At 40.6% G+C, this 21,168-nt stretch overlaps 1 protein-coding gene across 3 annotated transcripts in view; it reads left to right on the forward strand.

Moving 5' to 3' along the window:
- Positions 1-21,168, forward strand: part of GPATCH2 (G-patch domain containing 2) — a 424,518-nt gene that overhangs the window by 69,991 nt on the left and 333,359 nt on the right. For all 3 annotated transcript variants that reach the window (XM_029593187.1, XM_029593188.1, XM_029593189.1), the window contains exon 3: positions 3,454-3,515. In XM_029593187.1, the coding sequence (XP_029449047.1) occupies positions 3,454-3,515 (62 nt within the window). The remainder of the gene's footprint in view (positions 1-3,453; positions 3,516-21,168) is intronic.

Raw genomic sequence — 21,168 nt, forward strand, 5'->3', positions numbered from 1 at the left:
ATTAGCAGAGACCGCACCCAAAGCCTCAACCCGAAGGGAAAATGGGCTGGTAAAGGTGAAGGTCCTGACTGGTCTCTGCGTCGCCTGAGTCCGTCTGCTGAAGGTGAGAACCTGTAGGGCTCCTCCCTGCAGGTAGAGTCAATCTCACCTCTGTCTAAAGGTCCACAGACACAAGATTCCTATGGTTCCAAGTAGAAAAAGGTTTTCTATCTAGTATAAAACTCAGAACTAGGATCCTTTTATATGTGACACTTTTCTACATGGCTGCAATACCTTCTTCACCTTTCCTACACAGAATTAAAATCAAATTCCATTAAAGTGCATTGCTATTGCATAATATTTTTAAGGTTGATTGATATTCTAACTTCTGTTAATCAGGAGCTTATAAAAGGCTTCTCCATCTTTGGCCACTTGCAAGGGATCCTCCAATGCAGTAGGATCTTAACCTAGTCTTGTCAAGACTGAAGATTTCTCTTTTTGAGCCCTTGGCAACGAATGATATAAAATGTCTTTCAAAACACTGTTCTTTATTGCTATAACCTCAACTCGAAGAATCAAACCTTAGTAGTCTACCTTCCATACACTCAAATATTCAATAATGGTGTAGTTCTGAGAACTCACCTGAAGTTTTATGCTAAGGATGGTTGTGCAGTTCCATTTGAATCAGTCTATAGTCCTTCCAACTTTCTTCCCTAAGCCTCAAGCTAATAAGGCAGAATAAACACTCCATAATCTAGACTGTAGAATACAGATTCTTTTTTTTTATTCTGACAGAACAGTGGCTTAGGAAGCAATCTTAACTATTCATTTGTTTTGATTCCAGCAGACAGAACTGTCTGGTAGGAAACCAAACTTTCATCTTGGCTGTTGACTGCATTTCTTTCTGTTAAAAGGAAGCAGGTGTAGAACTACCTGGAAGATAAAGCCTCACCAAATTCGAGAAACTGCAGCTTCAGAGGTTTATCTATCCACTTCCATACAGGGCACTTTCAAAGCAGGAACCTGGTCCTCCATTCATACCTTCATCAAGCATTGCTGTTTTAGAACAGGAATCTTGCGAGGATACTTCCTTTGGTCAAGCAGTTCTAAAAATTAATTTTAATAATACCCTTCAACTTGTGCACCTCCCACTTGTTTTTCCTGGGTTGCATATTCTTCCTAAAGAAAACTGTAGGAACTAGCCAGTCACCCTGAAAAAGGAGTGTGTGCAATTGTGAGCCAAACTGAATACAGGCCAAGCAACCCAATATGGAAATTGAGTAGCATGTAATGGGCCTCTGCAGTTTTAATGTGAATGCCAGTGAAACTGCACTGAGAACAAACCTGCTGCTGTTCTCCATATAGAACAAGCTGTCTTCACCTTACGGTTAGCTGGTATAAGCCGGATACAAACATTATTTATTTTTGTTTTTATAGACCGACATTCGATATGGAACTTGATGAGCTTTTGGCCTTGACAAAATTTATGTTGTTGTGAAGCCAGTTTCAATTGACCAAATGTCTTCTAGTATACGTCACCATCCATGTGAAATCTAGATGTGTATGTATATACCAGATAGGAAGAAGCAGTATTAGAAGCCCACAATCCTATGCCAGTGGATTGCGGTAATATCCAATCACAGTATCAAATTTGGATTCTATGGATGAAGTCCTGATGAGAGCCAGACAAGCCTTAAAGGTGGCTAAATAACAAAGGCATTCTAACAAAACCTTCATTAAAGCTTCCAGCCCAAACTTCTAGGTGAGACATTTAACTTTGGCTTTCAGCCTAAGCTTTTGAGACTAAGCTTCCTGCTCTGTTGACTTTGGAGCACCTGCTACTTCCTGATGAAGCATCCTTGCATGTGCCTTTGCAAGCCAAACTAGCATTTGTTCCTGCCTCTTGCCTACATATAACTAACAGAGCCTTCTGTGAGTACTGTGGGACTGTGTTTGTCAGCTGAGTACATCTGGCAGCTCTCCATGTCAGGATTGATTCTCGATGACTGGGACTGCAGTAGAGAGTGAGTGCCTGTGATTGTCCTGATGTCTTCAGTACTCTTGATCAATGTAAGATTAGCTAGTTACTACTTTATTTTGTTGGGTAGCTAATTTGCAATGCACAAACAGGGTGTTTTCATAACACTGTAAGAGTAATTTACTCTGCTAAACCACAGTTAAAATATCTACCATATCTAAAACCATCATATGTCTTATGCTGCTATAATAAAATTCATATCTACCTCAAAAAGATGTAGAAATTCTGACCTCTTTAATTGAACTTGGCTTGCATTTAATCTAATTTAAACAAGTTAGATTAACTGTAAGAATGATATTAACTTAGAAAACTAAAACTTTTTGTGCAAACCTTAGCTTGAGAGTCCACTTGTGAGGCAGATATTTAGCCTGCTTGCCCACAAAGAAAGCAAAGTTGTTTACATGTAACAGGTTTTCTCCATAGAAAGCAGGACAAATCAGTCACACAATCCTGCCCTCCTTTCCTTTAGAGTTGAAGCCTAGCTAGAAAGAGACTGAGAAGGCTTGTGTGGGGCTGGTGTGTGGGAACTCCTGCTCATGCTCAGAAGGGATATTTCAGAGCTTTGAGAGAGCTGATCTGGGCCAATGCCATTGTATGACATGTAGCTAATTTGTCCTGCTTTCTATGGAGAACAATTGTTACAGGTAAGCAACTTTGCTATATCTAAGAAACTGAATGTAAAATCATAAGAGAAGCTTTTTCCTTTATTGCCTCATGATCATTTTTTTAATGTAATACTTAACTACATAGATTTTTTTTTTTTTTTTAGTTTATGATTTAGATAACTATTGCCTTTTTTCTTTCACTTTAAGTCTGCTCTTGTGGAAACAGAATAAGAGATTGTAACCCAGTTCATCCTCATTTTTTTTATTTGCTGTATTGATATTTGTATTTCTCAGGGTGACCCTTGCTTTGATTGAATGATTTATCATCTACTTACAAACTTTTTTTCTTTTCTCAACAAGTTATAGCTGTAGCGAGTCCTTAATGCATTTTCTGCAAGATTATTTACAAATGTTGAAATGTAATTCCATCTACAGGCTTTTTGTATTTCATGTGATGAAGAAAGGCTTAGAATGCTTTTGACTGAGATTTTTTTCCATTTTATGGAGCAGTGGTGTTCTGGGATCAAGCTGAATTGCACAGCCTTAGAAAGGAGCAGTGAGCATTTGATGGCAGCAGATAATAAAATGCATCAATTGTGTCAGCACCTAGTTGCAGTCACATCTGGCTTACTGTCGGTGTCCCATTAGATTCCTGTGGTTTTATGTGCCAAAAATAATATGCTCAATAGTTAATGGAACCAGGATATTTATGGAGCAAGTAAAATATATATTTTATTTTTTTCTTTACTCTTTGTCAGCCATGTATCTAACATTTCTATAACCAAGATCAATTTGCCTTCTAATCTATTTCTTTCTTTTCCTATATTGCAGTGAATCCAGCAGCATCAGCAGCAGTGATGCTGGTTTGTTTACTAATGATGAGGGTCGACAAGGTACTGAAAGATCTCTACTTAATTTGCTAAGTGTCTATTAGCATTAGAAACTGTTTAATTCTAATTTACTACTTCCATAGTATCTGATTTACTAAGGGTTTTTCCCATAGATACAAAATGGGAAAAAAGCCTTGATGAATCTGGCCCATAGTTTTAAATGTTGAGCAGTAAGCAGAAGGCTGACATTTAAAAGTTTATATTAGTCAAGGTTATGATTTAATGGAAATAGTAATTTGTAATGTTTCTATATATTAAATATTTTTATCTGTCAGTCTTCATTGAATAGATGTTTTAAGAAATATTAAAATTCCTATGAATTTAAGATAAGTTTAAATGGAAATAAACTGTTTTGGACAAAAAACTGAAGGTATGGTGATTGTTGCAACTGTTCAGAAGGACAGATCACACCCACACGCATATCTAGCTGGGACTGTATCACAGCCAGTAGAACAATTTGAATTCATCAAGGGCAGAATTATCTTACACCTTTTTTTATTTCTAATATGAATTTTTGTTGTGACTTACTATAATTCACAGTGAATTAAAGTTACAAAAGACATGGCTTAGACTTTTCAGGAAACAGCTACCAATAATTCTGGATTTGGAAAATGCCTTTGTCACCGGTATCAGAATGAGGATCATCCTACACTTTTAATACTTCCATTGCAAAGCTAACTGCCCAGCATAAAAGTAATAACTAGTCCAAGTCTTAGAAATGCATCAGGATGGAGCATACTGCATCTAACAAGCTCTCCACAGCAGTCTGGCAGTTTGCTTCCTGGTTCATTTTTTGGGGCTGGCAGCATATGCAGGGAGATATCTATCCCCACAGTTCAGCTGGAAACAATTCCACAATATCCATAAAGACGGGAAACATTTTCTGTCAGCCCCAGTAAGGCAGAGGGCTTTCCTCAAGGAATGACTAGCAGGCAGAGCCATGCAAGCTAACCATAAGACAGTGGCTAGTCTCATGTGAAACACATATGCAGATAGGCAGGAACTGTACTAATGGAGACATTCAGGAACCATGTAGTAGCACAAACCAGGGTTTAAAGAAAAGTCCTTTAGAGAAAATCCTATCCTCCTTTTGGTTTCCCCTTCCTAGTTCTTTTCTCCCCAGGCTGTCAATTCAGTTTCCTTATCTAAACATTTCTGTTCTAAACAAGAAATTTCCTTTGCTTGCAAGCAAAAATCATTTTGTAACTCATTCTTCACTTCTCTGAAGATAGATTCCTGCTCAGATGTCTTCCAGCTGCATTTCAACCTGTTGGAATTCAGAAGATAAGTTTTCAATTACAGCATTCACATGAAAAAGATTGCACTGTAACTTATTTTTCAAAATGTGAAGGACAGATGTCCATTCTGCTAAATGATTTCAGTTGAAATCTTGTTTGGCAGTCAAAACATTGTGTAGAGCAGTTAGCAAATCCAAAAGTTGTTGGGGGTTTTTTTTTTTTCTTTAACTCCTGGACATCTGTATTTAAGCACTGCCTAATTGCATCCAAATAATTCAAGGGATCCTTTCCAGTAAAGTAAATAAGCATACCTTGCCCTGGATTTTTTTTCTTATGGTGGAATAATTCATCAGGATTAATAGACAAAGCCATACTGGTTTAGTGCTGTATATCAAGAGTTTTGCCCTACTCGACTTATGCATTTTAAAAGAAACTAGGAGGAAGGAAGAGGAAACCTAAAGGAGGGCTATTTCCTATTGGACTTTTCTTTAAATCCTGGTCTTTACTGTCACAAGATTCCTGAATACCACATAGGTACAATTCCTTTGGTCCATGCCTATCTGCACATGTTGCAAGTGAAACTAGCCGTTAAAGTCTCAAGGTTAGCTTGCCAAGCTCTGTCAATCATTCATTGCAGACAGCCCTCTGCCTTCTCAGGACTGTTAAGAAATGTTTTCCATCTTTATGGACACAGTGGAACTGTTTCCAGCTAAGCTATGGGTGGGGTCCTTAGTTTTCAGGTTTTTGTTTTTTTGTTTGTTTTGTATTTTGCCTGTGAATTTCCATGTTAAAACAAAAAAGATCCATGGAAAAATGACTTTACTCCTGTGTATTATAACAGTGATTTTTTTCACTGATTTGTCTTGTTATAACATTGATATTCCCAGGCAAAATAAAATAAAACCAAAATTGAAAGTCCTTAGTTATGGGGATAGATAACGCCTTGTGTATGCTGCCAGCCCCAGAGAGTGGACCTTGGACTGGACAGCCAGACTGCTGTGGAGAGATTGCCAGATGATGCATGCTTCTTCCTAGACGCATATGCAAGACCTAGGCTAGTTTATTACTTTTATTCTGGTTTGTTAGTGTTGCAACATAAGTGTTAAAAGTGCGGGTTACTCCTTATTCTGATATCTGTGACCAGGCAATTCCCAAATCTGAAATGATTAATAACTGTTTCCTAATAAATCTAAACCATGTCTCATGTAACTATCGTTTGTTGTGAATTATAGCATTTTACAATAAAAATCTATATTAGAAAAAAGTGTCCCTGGTGAATGTGAATTGTTTTATTGGTTCTCAGTAGGAATGTGACCAGGATGCAGTGAGTGGGGTGGTTTTTTTTTTGTTTGTTTTTTTCAAAATATTTTTTTGTATTGGTCAAAGGCTGTGCAGAGCTATACAAAACAGAAGAAACAACAAACAAGACCACATGGTGTGCAGAAAACAAAAACAATATGTCTCATACTAGACAAAGCCAGAGCATGAACTGACCAACATAAATACAGAGTGCAGACCGTGGGAGAAAGAAATAGCCTTCCACAAGCCCAGTCCAATGTATTTTACACTTTGTTGGAACACATCAGATATCCCGCCCCAGCAGTGCTCTTTCATACACCCAGCATCCACTTCTCACCCTCCCCCCAGAGACCAAGGACATTTAAACCCAGACATTTGAATATCTGTTCTTTGGGTTTTTTTTAATATTATAACATTAGTATGTGGAGGGAGAGGAGATTTATGGATTTTTGATATTTTGAGAAGGTTTTTATCTGTTGTGTTTATATGTATTGGTGTTTTTATTGTATAAGTTGTATTGTAACATGCTTAGATGTCTAAAGCATATAGCGGGAAATCAAATATTAAGTAAACTTAAATCTTTGCATATTTTTTATATGGTTTGTGTTCTGCATTCATTTTAAGCAGACCTCTGTTTTGTGCTACAACGTTGGTTTTTCCATGAGTGGCTGAAAGGTAGGCATCAGCATCATGATATCCTCATTAGTGGGACTTATTCCAGCCTCCTGAATAACTTCTCCATTTGGGAGAAGCATTGAGTTAATTGTCAATTGTATCAGGATCTTGGCTTGCTAGCTTCTGGGTTTGGTCAGTCTTGACCATTCTCTGCTTTGAAGTTCTCTGAGCTTTAAGCTCCATGGGTTCTTCCTAGGCTGTTTCCAGCATGTTCTGTTGCATACCTGGACAATGAATTTGTTGATCTCCAGTTTAGATAGTGTTTGTCATACATGTCCCTGTGATTAGTGTCTCTCTTCTGAAGGGAAAGTTAGCAATCCTTTACCTGAAGAAATATTTCTTCCCCCTCCTTTAATAAAGAAGACAGTCCCATCCTCTTTCAATTTGAACAGCAACACAGGCTTCAAAACCAATGTTAAACTCTTGCAAATCCTTACTCTTAAGGATTAGTGGTAGTACACTGTAGGCATAGGATCCCAGGTTGCCATGTTCTTTATAAAGAAAGTAGTATCCATTTCTTCTTCCTGTGGATTCGGTCTGTATATAACACCATTGTAAATGGAGGTTCCATTTCCTCTTTCCAGGTTAACTCGCAGTACTGCTTCTTTATCTTGTAAGTCCTACATTTGTGTAAATTTTTTTATTTACTTTACTGCTTTCTCCCCCCCCCCCCCCCCCCCATTTCCTTTTTTGTTCCTACCCTGTTCTTCCTGGATAGATTATAGTCTGGTATATCCCAGTGAAAGTTCTTAGTGTATATCCAGTCTGCATTTTCCATGAAGGCTTCTAGATCTAGGATTTTACACACATGCTTATAGTGTGGGAAATATACAGTTTTCCAGATGTTGCTCTTTTTCCCATTTTTCTATAAGTTTTTTTAAAGATATATTTACCAGAGTACTTTTACGTTCTGTAGGGCCTTGTCTACACATAGAAACATTGAAATGATGGGCATTCAGTCTGCACAGCAAGCTTATGGTAGTATCTGCTGCACTGTACAGGTCACCCCCATACTTATCAGTTTCCCAGACCGTAAAAGTCAGGGCCCTTGTTGGTTGCTGTCTGAATCTAATTCCTCTTTTCCCCCTGCCGTTGAAGCAGAGAGCAATGATGGAGTTGTATCAACAGTATGAAGGCTCTTTGGTTAAGGGTAGTAACTGCCACACCAGCAAGTTACCCCCATGCACTCTTTTCTTCATTTCCATTCTCTAGCCTTTAGGGATCCAGAGTGTTTATCCTATGCCCCTTTGGAATCTTTCACTGTTTTTGTCTTCACCACCACCACCTCTGGAAGGGCATTCCAGGCATTCACCACCCCATCTCCATGAAGAAATATTTCTTGACCTTGTTTCATTTTGTGACCTCCCTACTTCTACTGATTTATTTTCAATGGAAAAGGTTTGTCTATTGTGCATCATTAAAACCTTTCAGGTATCTGAAGGTCTGTATCATATCTCCCCTGTACCTCCTCTCCTCCAGGGTATTCATGTTTAGGTCCTTCAGCCTCTCCTCATAAGTCATTTGATGGAGACACCCCACTATTTTGGTCATCCTTTTCTGGACCGCCTCCATCCTGTCTCTGTCCCTTTTGAGTTACAGTCGCCAGAACTGAACACAGTACTCCAGGTGAGGCCTCACCAAGGACCTGTACAAGGGGATTATCGCCTCCTTTTTCTTAGTGATTATTCTCTCTATGCAGCTCAGCATTCTTCTGGCTTTTGCTATTGCTTTGCTGCATTGCTTTGCCATCTTTAGATCGCTAGACACTATCACCCCAAGGTCCTTCTCTTGCTCCGTGCACAACGGCCTTTCACCCCCTATCACATACAGCTCATTTGGATTACTGCACCCCAGATGCATAAATCTGTACTTCTTGGCATTGAGTCCCAGCTTCCATATCTTCGACCACTGTTCAAGCTTCCTTAAATTTTCATTTTCTTCACTCCTTCCTGTGTGTCCACTCTTGCAAATCTTAGTATCACCCGCAAATAGACAAACTTTACCTTCTATCCGTTCCGCAATGTTGCTCAAAAAAGATATTGAACAGAACTGGTCTCAACAGCGATCTTTGTGGCACTCTATTTAATGCTGTTCTGGCTTCAGAGTAGGTTCCATTTACCATTACATGCTGTCTTCTGTCTGTCAACTAGTTTATAATCCATGCCACCACCTTGGCGCTCACTCCCAAGCTTCTCATTTTATTCACAAGCCTTCTATACAGGACCTTATCAAAAGCTTTGCTGAAATCCAAGTAGATCACATTGAGCATTCTTCCTTGATCCAATTCTTTAGTCACCAAACAATCCTATTTTAAAGCCCTCCTCAGTGTTTTGCCTGTTTGTACTGAAACACATTGTACCCCTTCTTCGACAGGTAAGCCCCCATTTATGCTCAGCAGTCTCTGAAAAATCCCATGGTCCAGGAAGCCAAAATGATCTTGTGACTCATCTGGGTAACCATTGATTCATCTCCAGAAAATGACCATCCCTACCTGGGCCTTTATCCTTGACTGGGAGGACTGAGGGGAATGCCACCTGTGCATCTATCTGGTTTACCCTTTCTCCTAGAGTAATGAAGTAACTTTTGATACTCTGTAGTATATAGCAGTATCATTTGTGCCAACATGGATGAACAGCATTAAAGAATAGTGAGTAGGCTTGATGATTCTTGGTAATCTTTCTGTAATGTCTCAGATCTTGGTACCCAGCTATTACAGGTTCAGACTGTGCATGCTGGTATCCTGCCCATGGGCTCTGACCTGGGGGGCTAATCTCATATTAACACAATTACTGGGATTATACCTGGGAGCTTGAACCCAGGAGCTTATCCCCTACACAGAGAGCCACACACAAACTTGGATTCAGTATGCCACAGTTCCAGGTAAGAAAGTAAGTTTATTTGAGTGATGGGAGGATAGAACAAATAAAATCAGATCATATAGAAAAAGTATTGGTAGATAACAATTGCTACATAGATATAAAAAGCTTACATTTCCAAAGGATCAGCCATACCATCACGTCCAGGGCTCTCTCTCCCCTCTCTTTCTCACTGTCTCCCCTTATACACTACAATCACTTGTGAAAGCAACAGCGATCCCTCCCTCTGAGTTCTTATCAGTTTTCAGAAACAGCTGTGTGGCCTTCATTCTCTCTCTCAGGCTTTAGTATAAGTTAATTGTTAGTTTTCTCATCATAGACTTAGTGGAATAACTAAACAAACACTCTTGCCTGTTAACAAACATTTAACAGTGCAAGATAGTAAACAGTAGTTCACTCAGAGGTTGGCCTATGGCCTTCAAACTAGTCTGTGTCTGGGTGAAAACTCTGAATCCATACGGCCTATCCTCTATATACATCCTCAGCAAAAAGTAACAAAAAAATGACTCCAACACCGGCAAACAGCACATTTCCCAGGATAACATATGTGGTAGGCTTCCGTGTCCTTCAAAAGTGAGACACCAACTACTACTACCCTCTGTCCACTAGGTGCAGTGTTTTCTGACCTAACAGTTATGGGGTTTACAAGTCTCAGTTCCTTCTTTTTTCTGGAATAGTTTCTCCTTCACTTCCAGAGCTGCATACCGGTTCTTCAGCTCGAGAGAAATTGGAGTCGAGGTATATAGTCTAGTAGCTGTAGTAATCTAGGTCCAGTTGTCATCTTGTGGTCCAGTTTCACCTTCCCCTCTGTTTTCCTTTTTTATTTTTTAACTTTTTATTTAAACAGTCAGCAGATAAAAACAAAGATATCCAGCAGTGCCGCAATCATTAGCAACCCTAGACTGTTATACAAATAGTGATATTACATAGGACAAAGAACTGCCTAACACCCAGTCCATCACGACTGTTGTGGTCCCTTCCTGCCAGCAATTACATCCTCAGTACATTACCTCACTGAATCCCTTCCTCTAGAGTCCAGATACTGCTAACATGGCTCCCATATTCTTTCATATACAAATGTCTTCTTGCGAAGAGCGTAAGTCATCTTTTCTATAATAGCTACAGTATACATCTGTTTATACTGCTGAGAAATCAAGGGTTGCAACTTCCAGAATATTGTAATAGTAAATCTGGCAGCATGTATAAGATGATTACAGAATTTACTTTGCAGACTCACTAAGGACATGTCACCCCAGAGCCCAAGAAGGCACAGAACCAGAGTAAGACTCACTGGACACCCCAGGATATCTGCTAGCTTGAACATAAGAAAATGCTATACTGGGTCAGACCAAGGGTCCATCAAGCCCAGCATCCTGTTTCCAACAGTGGCCAATCCAGGCCATAAGAACCTGGCAAGTACCCAAAAACTAAGTCTATTCCATGTAACCATTGCTAATGGCAGTGGCTATTCTCTAAGTGAACTTAATAGCAGGTAATGGACTTCTCCTCCAAGAACTTATCCAATCCTTTTTTAAACACAGCTATACTAACTGCACGAACCACATTCTCTGGCAACAAATTCCAGAGTTTAATTGTGCGTTGAGTAAAAAATAATTTTCTCCGATTAGTTTTAAATGTGCCCCATGCTAACTTCATGGAGTGCCCCCTAGTCTTTCTACTATCCGAAAGAGTAAATAACCGATTCACATCTACTCATTCTACCCTCTTCCGAAAATTCTGTATTAAGGGACTTGTCCACCAGACATGAAGATAAGACCCTTTCTCCCCACATTATTTTCAACAGAGTGGGATGACCCTGGGGAAAATTTAACATAGTATAAAGGAATACCTATAAGTTCTTCTCAGCAGCTTATACATTAATTCACTTCTATGCCTGCAAATAGAAACTTTGTGTACTCTCTTCCATAACCTAGCCCACTCCTTGTCTGATAAGTGTAATCCCAAGTCCATATTCAACTAAGCTATCAGCGGAGCATTTGACTTCTGTTCCTCATAAGTCGATAATTGCTCTATACAAAATGGAGATAGACTACCTATTTCCACCAGATACCATAATCACCTGCTGTACTCAAATAGGCATCCTCCTAACCTATAGTACCCCCTCTGACTTTGTCAGCTGAGCCTTTATTTTTCATAGCTTTCCTTCTATTCCTCTTCAAATTCAAACTCTTCCCGTAATGCCATTAAGGAAAGTCACCCCTCCTCATCCCACAGCTGGCCCAAATGTTGCAGTCCCGCATCTCACCAGTTGTGTAAGTCAATAGGAAATGTAACTAAGGAGATAAGGTTTCTCCCTTAACATGGCTAGAGGTGTGTGATCATCCATGATTATCCCCAAGTTTTTACACATCCCTCGCTCGCACCCTAATCGTATGCACTATAATTGGACAAGACTGTGTGATCCTCTGCACCTGCAAAGATGTGAGAGGCATACAGACTATTGCCAGATCTGTTTCCCCAGCCACTCCTGCCTCCAGAGATAGCCAGGGTTTAGTATAGTCTTTGCCTAGCCATATTTTTAACCATGCTAGCCTTCAGGCCCAGTATTACCCCCAAAATTAGGCAGTGACATCCCACCCCCGGCCTTTGTTTTGCCATAGTGTACTCTGTTTCATTCTAGAGGACCAACCTTGCCATACAAATGAACTGGGGCAAAATATTCATTTTGATTATCCCAATTTGCCCTTCCCAAGTAACCAAAAGTCCTGACCAGGTTCGCAAATCTTCTAGTATCTTATTATAAACCCGTGCATAATTTCTTATACATTTCCAGCCAATTTTGAGGCAGGAAACACCCCCCCCACCCCCCCCCACCCCAGATACCTAAAGCCATCCCTAGCCCCCTGGAAGTGCCCTATACTACTTTCATATCAATGAAGATGTATAATTATGAACCAGAATATGTATTCTCTGCATTGTTGAATTAGAAGAGTTGATATATTGACACAAGGCATATGTCCGTTGACCATGAATATGAATGCTGATACTGTAAACCGTTGTGATCTTATTTATTTATTTATTTAAAAGCTTTTATATACCGAGGATCATGTACAAGTACATATCGCTTCGGTTTACAGATAACCAGAATTATAAATACCATGGGCATGGTGTACATGGAACAATAAACATTAAACAAATAATACAAATATAAATTATATAATAATAATAATAAAATAAAATCAATAAACTGTGAGCATGCAACAAACAGGGTAGACATTGAGTATGTGGTGCATTGAAGTATTATGCATGGAGAACATTAAATATGTATGTTACAGTTAAGGTAGCATATAACTTTATTTTTAGCTTGGGAACTTTAGGTGAAGGCCTCCGTTCTTTTGGAACGACGGTATATAAAACATCTAAATAAATACATTCCGGATAACATTTGTTCAATAACCCCTCCCAAGTCTATGATATAACACATTATCCATGTATAGAGTTATTTTATGACTACAGCCAAAAAACCAGAAGCCTTTAATCTCCGAATTTGATTGAATCACTTGAGCCAGTATTTCTGTAGATAGTTTTCATCACCGTTTAATCTGACATCCCTACGTTGTACCCTGCTGCACTGAGAAAGTGTTACAAAGAAGCCAGTTGTCAATACCCTTGCTGTTGGGTTCGTGTATAAGGGCTGGATCTAGGTTAAGAGTGCATCACCGCAAATAAAAAGGACCAGTGTAGTCTGTCGAAGGCCTTTTTAGCATCAAGTGCCACTAGTACATCCTGAGGTTTTTTTTTTTTTTTACTGCCGGCAAGCCAGGGAAATAATGTGGAAAGCACATCCAGTATTGCCTGAGGAACTGTGCCCCTTAACAAACCCAGTTTGATCATTCTGAACCAGCTGGGGGATGATGTTTTCTAACTTCAACTACAGCATAAGAACATAAGAAAATGCCATACTGGGTCAGACCAAGGGTCCATCAAGCCCAGCATTCTGTTTCCAACAGTGGTCAATCCAGGCCATAAGAACCCAAAAAACTAAGTCTATTCCATGTTACCATTGCTAATGGCAGTGGCTATTCTCTAAGTGAACTTAATAGCAGGTAATGGACTTCTCCTCCAAGAACTTATCCAATCCTTTTTTAAACACTGCTATACTAACTGCACTAACCACATCCTCTGGCAACAAATTCCAGAGTTCAATTTGCGTTGCCAATATTTTAACATCCGCATTCAAGAGAGATATAGGCTGATAAGAACCTTATGTATAAGGGAGCGGGGCGCGGAAGGAGTCGATGCACTAGTTCTTCCCTGGCCCACGGACGTGTTGCTCTATGTATTCCCTCCGTGGCCTCTGATAGGCAAGGTTCTGCAGCGAATCGAGTTACATCCGGTGATCTTGGTGATCCGGTGATCTTGGTTGCGCCGGAGTGGCCAAGGCGTCCGTGGTTCGCGGACCTCATTCAGCTGGCGGCAGAGCCTCCGCTTCGGTTTCACGGAGACGCGATCATCCTTCGTCAAGGACCAGTCTGTTTGGAGGATGCGGATCACTTTTGTCTCGCGGCTTGGCTTTTGAAAGGGCGCGCTTGAAGACTAAGGGGTACTCCGAGGCAGTGATAGCTACTTTGTTGAGAGCTAGAAAGCAGTCCACGTCCTTAACCTATATGCGGGTTTGGACAGTTTTCGAGGACTGGTGTAGTTCTCACGAAGTAAACCCCATACGGCCTGCTGTGCCGGAGGTCCTCGCTTTCCTCCAAGAGGGCCTCTCGAAGGGGCTGTCCTGGAGTACCCTAAAGGTCCAGATAGCTGCACTTGGTTGCCTTAGAGGTAAGGTCCAAGGAGTTTCCTTGGCTTGCCATCTGGATGTGACGCGTTTTCTTCGTGGGGCTAAACATTTACGCCCACCGGTACGGAGTCCTTGTCCATCTTGGAATTTAAACTGCGTGCTTTCAGCTCTTTGTGGAGCGCCGTTTGAACCAATCAAGCGGGCGACACTGAAGGATCTTACTTTGAAGACTGTGTTTCTGGTCGCAATTACGTCCGCTCGTCGGGTCTCGGAACTACAGGCTCTGTCTTGTAGAGAACCATTTTTGCGAATTTTTTTTTTTTTTTTTTTTTTTTTTTTGAGGCCGGAATCTCTCTGCGGACTGTTCCGTCCTTTTTGCCTAAAGTGGTGTCCTCTTTTCACTTGAATCAGTCTGTGGACCTTCCAGGATTTTCGGCCATGGATCAGATGGACAAAGGGTCAAAAGAGTTAAGGAAACTCGATGTTCGCAGGATTCTAATTCGTTATCTGGAAGTTACAAACCCGTTCCGGGTTTCCGACCACCTGTTTGTTCTCTGCTCCGGGTCTCGCAGGGGGGCTGCGGCTTCGCGTGCCACAATTGCGCGTTGGCTCAAGGAGGCGATTGGGTCGGCGTATCTCCTGCAGGGCAAGTTGGCGCCTAAGGGGCTTTGAGCTCATTCGACTCGGGCGCAAGCCACGTCCTGGGCTGAGGTGTCTCAGGTGTCCACGCAGGAGATCTGTAGAGCAGCGACGTGGAAGTCGTTGCATACTTTTACTAGGCATTACAGGCTTGATGTCCAGGCAGCTGAGTCTCAAGGGTTTGGAGCGAGTGTTCTCCGAGCAGGACTCTCTGCTTCCCACCCTCGGTAATTAGCTCTGGTACATCCCAGGTGTCTGGACTGATCCGGGTACGTACAGGGAAAGGAAAATTAGTTCTTACCTGATGATTTTCGTTCCTGTAGTACCACGGATCAGTCCAGGCTCCCGTCCGTCTGTTCTGGTTTAGCACTGAAGAGAGGGAGAGTCCGCTCGGTTTGCATTAGATCATCGTTTATTCCTGTTGCGAATACTACATTATTCTAATTTTGGAACAAGGCCGTTCGCTTCTGGTTCTTACTGTTCTGTTTCAGCCAGGGGTGTTTTTGTGAATTGGCCTACGTTAAAGAGTTCATAGTTAGTTTAGTCGGGCATTTATTTGCTTTGACATTACGTTCGACTGAGGGGCTGTGGGTGGCACCTTACTGTATGTAGGGAGCCCGTCAAGCTTTGCTCTGTCTCCATCTGCTGGTGCGGAGTCACAACCCAGGTGTCTGGACTGATCCGTGGTACTACAGGAATGAAAATTATCAGGTAAGAACTAATTTTCCTTTAGTCAAATCTTTTTCTTCTAACTCCAAAAAGGGAGGGCTAGCTATTTGCATTAAACAAGTGCTTTCCCTTTATATGTTTAGACCAGATAACTGATCCTGAGAGAGAATTGGTTGCACTGAAAGGAACCTTTGCCGTTCAGCCTCAGATCCATGAACACACATGCTAGTGATGTTGATTCTCCTGATATGTATATGTATTTATCTCTTGTAGCTCTCTTCTTTATGATCGTTATGTGGGATGGTGACTTTAATACCATTTAGGTTCTTTCCTTAAACAAGAACTGTCCTCCTTCACATGTTCCATTTGTGTGGCTGAAATGCTTAGTAAATTCTTCCAGTTCCAGAACTTCTAGCTGTTTCTTTTTCGTGTGAGTAGGACATTTTCTTATTGTGTACCTATCACACTTTGATGCAACACTTAGGCTGGAGCTATATTTTGAGTTTTTCCCACAAAATGATCAGATGGCTTTGTTACGATATGATTGATATATATGTTTGAAATGATTGAGAATTTTATAATTTCTTGTAGGAACAGGTTGAATATTTCTTATTCACTAGTTACGTTGAGGAATCCTTGGCTCTTTTGTGTTGGAATGCCTTTAAGGCATTTAAATGTCAAATTATTTCCTACTTGTCCATCAAATATAAATAGAAGAGGCAATGACTGACTGACACTTTGACAACGATTGAAATGTTAGAAAGCCTTCATTAGTTATCTAGGGATTAAAACATCTTTCGGCGACCTGTCTACCTGAGGGAATGAATAACAGAAGTGCCACCCCAAATAGAAGAGTCTGCCCTGTGTTAGAATGCTTTTTTTAATTAGAGTAGAAAGCTTATTTTGATTCTTTCAATGACAACCGTGTAGTGCTCATATTTCTAAGACTGGAAATGCTGACTGTTCCTTGAGTGACTTGCAGTCTGAGTTCAACAAGCCCTTTGTCTTGCCATATAGCTCCTTGTACTCTGAAACTTTTCATCACTCATAGTGATATCTCTGAATTTTTATGAACTCTACAGTATCTCTTTTGCTCCCTCAAGAGAGGGCATGCAAAATATCTCATCCCCCATTCGCTTGGAGAAAATATCCAATATTGATTTGTTGAAGCCCAATAAGGCCCAGGGTTCTGAACAGTTTTACAGAATTGTAAAAACTAATATGGCTTCATGTGCGTGAATGAGGCCATCATTTTGGTATTGCTTCAAAAAAAAAAAAAAAGGGGATCTTTTGCATTGTTTCCATTATAGATAATTATTGCTGTTTGAATGCCAATGTTAAAATATTAGCTCTATTCCTAGAGCCCATATTCCAAAAAAGTTGACCACTTCAGTTTAGGAGTCTTAAATTAGTTGCCTACTTTCAGCTGATTAAGGCTTCTCAATTTTGGACTGAATATAGGTGTCTTAAATTGACATGCCTAAATTTAGGCCAACTATTGCTTCGGTTAGGTTAAGGCACTTAAGTTAGGCACTTAGAGCTGGAAATTGGCATTAAACACCTAACTGCATTTCTCCTACCTGGCCCTGCATATGGCCATGCCTGCTTTAAAGATGCCTAAATTTAGGTGTTTGGCAAATAGGTGCCTAGATCAAGAAATTTTAATCTTCTGAATATCAGGTTGTAGATTCTAGGATCCAAAGGCATGTTATTCTATTTCATTCATCTGGATAAAACTGATTTTATTTTGCACAGGCATTCAACAATACATTTGTGGAAGCTTTTTTGTATTGTACATCATTCCATGGATATTCCATTCCCCAAATCTCTAATCAAATTTGATAGTGAAAAAGCTGTTGACTCAGTCAGTTGGAACTTTGATTTTACAACATTAAACTTTTCCTAATTGCATTCATCTTGGGAAAGTGCTTTATTCCCAGCCCATAACTATCCTTTGCACAAATGCTTACATCTCCAACAATATTTGTCCTCACTGGGAGAACTAATCAAGTCTGCATTCTCTCTTTCTTTATATCATGGATCAAACCTAGACAAAATTTCTTTTGATCTAGGAGCTAGTGACTGACAAATTCCTCAACTTCCACTTTGTCCCTACCAAAGTTGAAGAAAGGGGGGTGTTTGGAAGTGTCAGGCATATGTCATGGCTCCTTTAATGCACCAATGGGACCCTCTGTCAGCCTCCATCCCAATGCAATCTCCCTCTCTTAATATCCCCCATGCATCCATGGAATCTTTTATTGTGCTCTACTTTATCCTACTCTAGCCCAACATTAAATACAGCTCTGTTCTGCCTATATGGGCCATTGATGTCACCAACTTCTCCTTCTCCTATTGGCCTTTTGCCATTTGCTTCTCTTCAGTCCATGTGGGCCAGCTGACACAGGTGTTGTCACAACCTCTTCCTCCTTACTTTGGCTTGGTCACTAATGCTGCCTCTTCCTATTTCAGCCCAATGGGCCACTGACTCCATCTCCCATTGGTCCCCCAGGGCCATAGGTGCTATTCCTAAATGTATGTTTTCCATGCTGACCTGGTGCCCGGGATTTGTTGAACCCTGCCTTTAGTTATTGAGTTTTTGGAACTTTCTGTTAGATCTGTGGCCAAAATTGACAGTATCCATACTAGCAATCTTTTATTCTGTGCTGTTGATATGTATGTATGTATGTGTGTGTGTGTGTGTGTGTGTGTGTGTATGTATGTGTGTGTATATATATGTATGTGTGTGTGTGTGTGTATATATATATATATATATATATATATATATATATATATATATATATATATATATATATATATATATATATATATATATATATACACCTATATGTTATGGCACACAAAGCTTCCAACTGCTCATTTTATAGATTTGATGCAGCAAGATAGGGTCAGAGTCAGCACTTGTTACTACTCCAAGAATCAGAATTGCTTCTGCTAATCATCTGAAGATAATTCAGAACACACAGATCATCCAATTCTTTAGGAACATTAAAACCAATATACCATAGACAACATTGCATACAGTAATACAAAGCTTATGCTGGACAAACTCTTTCATATCAAAGTCCACATCAACTGGAAAAACTTCAGACTTATCATTTACCTTATATCCCAACATGTCGTCATACCGCTGCAACTTCTGATGTAGATATACCTACATCAGTCTAGATTCTAGATAGTCTATATCTTCTGCTAATAAACAAGCTGTGAATACAACTACAAATAAAATACAAATACATTTTTTTTAAATATCTGTATATGAATATCAGAAGACGGAATAGCAAGTTTGAAGAGTTATAATATATTCCATCATACAAGGATATAGAAGACTGCCTACAGACAAGGATAGAAGATATACCTACGTCAGAAGTTGCAGCGGTATGACGACATGTTGGGATACAAGGTAAATTATGATAAGTCTGAAGTTTTTCCAGTTGATGTGGACTTTGATATGAAAGAGTTTGTCCAGCATAAGCTTTGTATTACTGTATGCAATGTTGTCTATGGTATATTGGTTTTAATGTTCCTAAAGAATTGGATGATCTGTGTGTTCTGAATTATCTTCAGATGATTAGCAGAAGCAATTCTGATTCTTGGAGTAGTAACAAGTGCTGACTCTGACCCTATCTTGCTGCATCAAATCTATAAAATGAGCAGTTGGAAGCTTTGTGTGCCATAATTCCTGTGCTTATTCTATAGGCAGTCTTCGTTTATTTGAATCTGGCATTCTGTTTATTAGAATACTGGCATAGTTGAAATCTCCCATTATTACTATGCCAATTTGCCTGTCTAATTTCAGCTAGCATTTCACAGTCTGTTTCTTCATCTTGACATGGGGATATACTCTTACCAGTTACACATTTAAATTCTATCCATAAAGATTCCTCAGTACATTTTGTTTCCTCCAGAATTTTTATCAAGCTCTATTCTATGACATCTTTTATATATAGTGCTGCCACTTCGACAATTCAATCTACCCTATTATGTTGATATAGTTTAACCAACATTGGTATCAGTGTCCCATTGGTTATCTTCTTCCAGCTTGTCTCTAAGATTCCTATAATGTCTATATCCTTGTATGATGGAATATATTATAACTCTTCAATCTTGCTATTCCGTCTTCTGATATTCATATACAGATATTTAAAAAACATTTTATTTGTATTTTATTTGTAGTTGTATTCACAGCTTGTTTATTAGCAGAAGATATAGACTATCTAGAATCATTCACATCTGTGTGTTCTTTAACGACATCTGACTACTTCATCCTTAACTGCAATCTGACTACTGGGATTTCTGATTTCAGCGGATGTTTCAATCATGCAAGCTACAGGATGGAGAGGCATCCGCGCTGAACACCCTATCCCAGTTGGTACCAGACAAGTTAGGGGTGGCAAGTCATTTTTTGGATGGGGGACACTTGCCACCCCATTGATGCCTCTGGCTGGAAGCGAATAGCCTAAACAATTCAATAAAGACTATTTTAGTTCACTTACGTTTGCTGCATGAAAATCTATCCTGCAGTGTTGGAAGCAGCTCTTTCCTCATACTAAGAGACATGGCTACAATAAGTAATGTCTCTTAAGAATACTGACTTGGTGGTCTGTGGGAAAATAATATAAATTTCCTAGCGTGTAGCAGATGGACTCATTACAAATGGGTATAGTGTGCTCATGCTAGCAGTTGGAGACGGATCTGACATCAGCACGGGTACATATACCCCCACAGGAAGTGCAGCAACTCAGTAATTTCCGTCTCCAAAGCAGTTTGGAGCTCCCTTACGCTCGCTGAGCGTTTTTCCAAATTCTTAGAAGAAATCCTATCTCAAGACGAGCCCCGCACTCCTGCGGTGATACCCTCGGGTCCCTCCCCCAGTTGAGTTTCCCGAGGTGATTTCCGTGGTCCCTCGGAGGTGAGCGCCTCGGTCCGGTGGCCGGATCGCGGCAGGGACCTGGCCCCCGAGTGAGAAGGGCTCTGGTGCGGCATAGAGGCATCTTCGGTCCCGGTGAGGACTTGGCCCCCGAGCGAGACGAGTTCGGGCGCGGCTTAGAGGCAGCGGGTGCACTTCCTCGAGAGCGGCGGTGACGGTAATTACCCTCTCCCCCCGCAGCCGGAGACCGCCCGGGTCGCAGCCGGGAAGCGCCGAAGGTCAGGTAAGGTGTACATTTTTACTTACTGGTCTCCGAAGAGCGAGGATTAGCAGGGTCTGCCTACGGGGCAGCCCGCCAAGGAGGTCGCCATTTTGCCTGCTCGCCGTCGCCAGTCCTGGTTCGCCGCCTCGATCTAAGCAGGGCGACGGGCGTGTATGTTAGGCGCACGTAAAAGATTTGGGCACCCATTGTTTGAGATGCGCGCATGCTCGACATTGGCAGGTTGCTGTCCAGATACCTGGAAATGTCGGAAGCAGTACGAAAGACGGACCACCTGTTCGTCCTTCACAGTGGGAAGAAGCAAGGAGAAGCGGCCTCACGGGCGACTATTGCTCGCTGGAT

Source organism: Rhinatrema bivittatum, chromosome 3 (genome assembly GCF_901001135.1).
Source record: "Rhinatrema bivittatum chromosome 3, aRhiBiv1.1, whole genome shotgun sequence".
In the NCBI taxonomy this organism is placed as follows: Eukaryota; Metazoa; Chordata; class Amphibia; order Gymnophiona; family Rhinatrematidae; genus Rhinatrema; species Rhinatrema bivittatum.